General features: G+C 41.9%; 1 protein-coding gene across 1 annotated transcript in view; it reads left to right on the top strand.

The window, feature by feature from the left end:
- Positions 1–1,296, top strand: part of LOC104496291 (protein FAM154A-like) — a gene marked incomplete at its 5' end in the record, with an annotated part of 5,390 nt that extends 4,094 nt beyond the window's left edge. Inside the window, one exon of the mRNA XM_010139378.1 lies at positions 344–1,296. Coding sequence (XP_010137680.1) covers positions 344–1,296 — 953 coding nt within the window. The remainder of the gene's footprint in view (positions 1–343) is intronic.
- Positions 1,297–3,078: the final 1,782 nt, after the last annotated feature.

Below are 3,078 nucleotides of genomic sequence, written 5' to 3'. Positions count from 1 at the left end.
TCCACTTTCATGATTTCTAATTGACTGAGCATGAGGACAGCACCAACTCTGCAGGAAATGTGTCTGCAAGACTGAGAATGTAATTTAATATTTCACCATCTCTGTAGGTATGAGTGGATACAGGACTATTACATGCTATTTCTGTGTAGATTCCAGGGATTAGCACGCATTAGCGTATAATGTGTTTTGCAGCAGCTCTTTTAATAGGATTTGTCCATCGTTACAACATCAACAAATATTTATTACAATAGAAAATAAAATAATAAAAAATAATATGATATGCACCTAAACTCACCAAAGAACTTCAGTTGAGCACTTAGAGAGGGTTCCTCTTATGTTTCAGATGACTATGTGCCATGGAGTAAACCAAGGACACAGCTGATCAGACCAAACAACAGGTTTCACCCATCAGAAAAAAAATTTGACCACAGAACCATTTTCCAGGATGACTATTGCTACAGGGGGCCAGTTGCTACTCGAGGCTGCAAACCTCCAAGTCTGATCCAGAAAATCAAGGCTCCCTTTGAGAATATAACAAGTTATAGAGTGAGTTATGTACCATATCCTCCGGAGAAATGTTATGTCCATAAAAATGAGAAATACAAGGTCAATGAGGTTCCATTTGATGGCCTCACTACCCACAAAGTTTCTTACAAGGGGCTGGCTGGCCAGCCAGCCAAGCTTGCAAAACCATACCAGCCAAAGCTTCTCGACGATATGCCATTTTCCTCTACAACTGAGTTTCAGGAAAAATACCTAGCTTGGCCACGGCCTCCCATATTTACCAAAAAACCTAACGTATATCTTCCTCCCCTGGAGAAAATGGACTTTCACACCACCACTCAGATGGATTACAAGAACCCAAATGGCAAGCCAGCCAAGATGTGTCGATTTTCGGTCCAGCTTGAAGAAAGTAACGAGCCGTTCAATAGCTCTTCTATAATGAAAGAAGACTATAAGCCTTGGCAATGTAAGAGACTAAAGCCGATTATTCATGCTCCAGAGATGACTATCCCAGTAAAGCCAATGGATTGCTTGACTACCTCTCGCACCCATTATGTGCCTCAACCATTCACAGTTACGAAGAGCTGTAAACCTGGCTGGTCAGGCCCAAAGCACCACACTTTGCTAGATGCTAAAACGACCTATGCTACCAGCTACACACCAAAGGGCATTGTTAGATGCTTGGCCTCTTACAAAGACCCACCTGGTTACATCTTTGAGGGAACTGATGCTGATGGTCACCGTATATATCTACCTGCTTCCGAGACTGAGTGCCTGCAAGGTGGACACTGAAGGAAAAAGAGTGGATGCGATCTTCTTAGAAATGGATTCAAACATCAGGACCTCAGTGAGCTACAAATGACAGCTTGAATTTGTTTGTAGCCTTCTTTGACTGGTTTAATATTTGGAGAGCTCTTAAATTAAACTTAATTCCCAGACATTGGCTGCTTCTGGATCATTTGCACAAATGAAAAACATAAAATCCAGGGAAGAGACACGTTGATCCTCGTTTCTCCGTATTTTTTAACTTTTCTCAGCTAATTCTTGCTCTTTAATTGAGAGCTATATCCTCCTCCTGAGACACTCTAGGAGAGATCTTGTAGTAACATACATTATTATCAGGGCAACAGGGTTTCAGCTGCATCCATAATGACAGCAGTAGAACAGTCTCTTACGATGAATTATATGCTGTGAAGTTGCACTTAAAAGTCATGAGTGGATAACAAAGTCTGAGATCTGTCCTTATCGGTCACTCTTGTCAAAGACACAAAAGGTACAATTACTAGATAAATATTATTGAAGATTGCACCTTCATTAATTGTGTCACTGAGCTGCCCAGACTATCAGATGTGAGGTTGTCATGCCAAAGATGCCACCCTAGGCTGACAGCTTGGAAGTAAATCTTTACAGTAAAATCTCTTCACTGCAGAAAGGGGTGCAGAAAGGATACCAGAAACATCAGAGAGTTTTCATTGTAAAGTGTTGCTACAGTTCAGCCAGCAGCTGGAGTTGTAGTACCTTTGGCCTAAGGCAAATTTTAAGCTCCTGACCAGAACTGTTTGCTTCTGTGTCCAAGATGGTTTTCTGTGGGCTTAAGAGTGTTACATTTTCACTATGAAACTTACTGGCTTCTTAAGAATATTCTACTTTCCCAAATCCTTCTCTCCCTTACTCCTGACAGCTATGGCTGTTTCCTGAGTTTTTTGCTCAAGTGCTAGGTACAACTATTGGATGCTGGAGGAGAGGCTTGTGTCTCATCATCAAAGTGCCTGCATTTAAAGAGGAAGTGGAAGACTATATTCTGTGTAAATATGTTTTAAAACTTTTGAAAAGCTTTGAAACCCATTGAGATAGCAGTCTTCCATAATTGCTTGCAAACTAAAGCCAAACACATTCCATCTAAAAACGTGAATGCTTAACCCTGAGGGTGGGAAGCCACCTGAGAAATCGCCCTAGAGATGCAGTGTTTCTGCATCACTTGAAGACTTTCAACCAGTCTTAGAGGCTTTTTCTAAACACGTGCTGTAGCTGAATGAAAAATTATGCAGCAGGAACAAGAAGACAAATATTCTCCTGCTTCATATTTGTGCTTTTGATAACGTCATGGATACCTAAATACTGGCCCAAGTACAAAGGCTACTATCAAAAAGTGTTTCAAAAGCTAAAATGCAAGGATGAAAGGAAGGGTCTTTGTCCTTGGCAGGGTTGAGAAAGGCATCCAGGGGGGTTGTACAGTGAAGCATGCAAAAAAGGACAAAGACGATTCTACTCTCGTCTCAGTGTAATCATTAGCCAATAGATATCATCTGTGCACAGGACGAGTCCCCTATACGTACACTGCAGCATGTGTTTGGAGGGATAGCTTCTTCTGGCATCCCTGAAAACACAGGAGAGCTTGACAGTGTTCCTGATCTCCAGGGCAAAGCACAATCTGTTAGGCAAGCACGAAAGCTGAGTTAAGGAGACGTGTCCAAACTGAATTTTTAGAAGGGTAACAGCTTCCTGAAAGGTCCCAGTGTTTGCTTAGCCAGGAGGTAGGCAGGACTGCGGTTCCTGGCTGTGAAAAGGTTGAGC

Source organism: Buceros rhinoceros, unplaced genomic scaffold (genome assembly GCF_000710305.1).
Source record: "Buceros rhinoceros silvestris isolate BGI_N320 unplaced genomic scaffold, ASM71030v1 scaffold17927, whole genome shotgun sequence".
NCBI lineage: Eukaryota > Metazoa > Chordata > Aves > Bucerotiformes > Bucerotidae > Buceros > Buceros rhinoceros.
The sequence above is the reverse complement of the archived record's forward strand: the minus strand, read 5'-3'. Positions and strand labels throughout refer to the sequence as shown.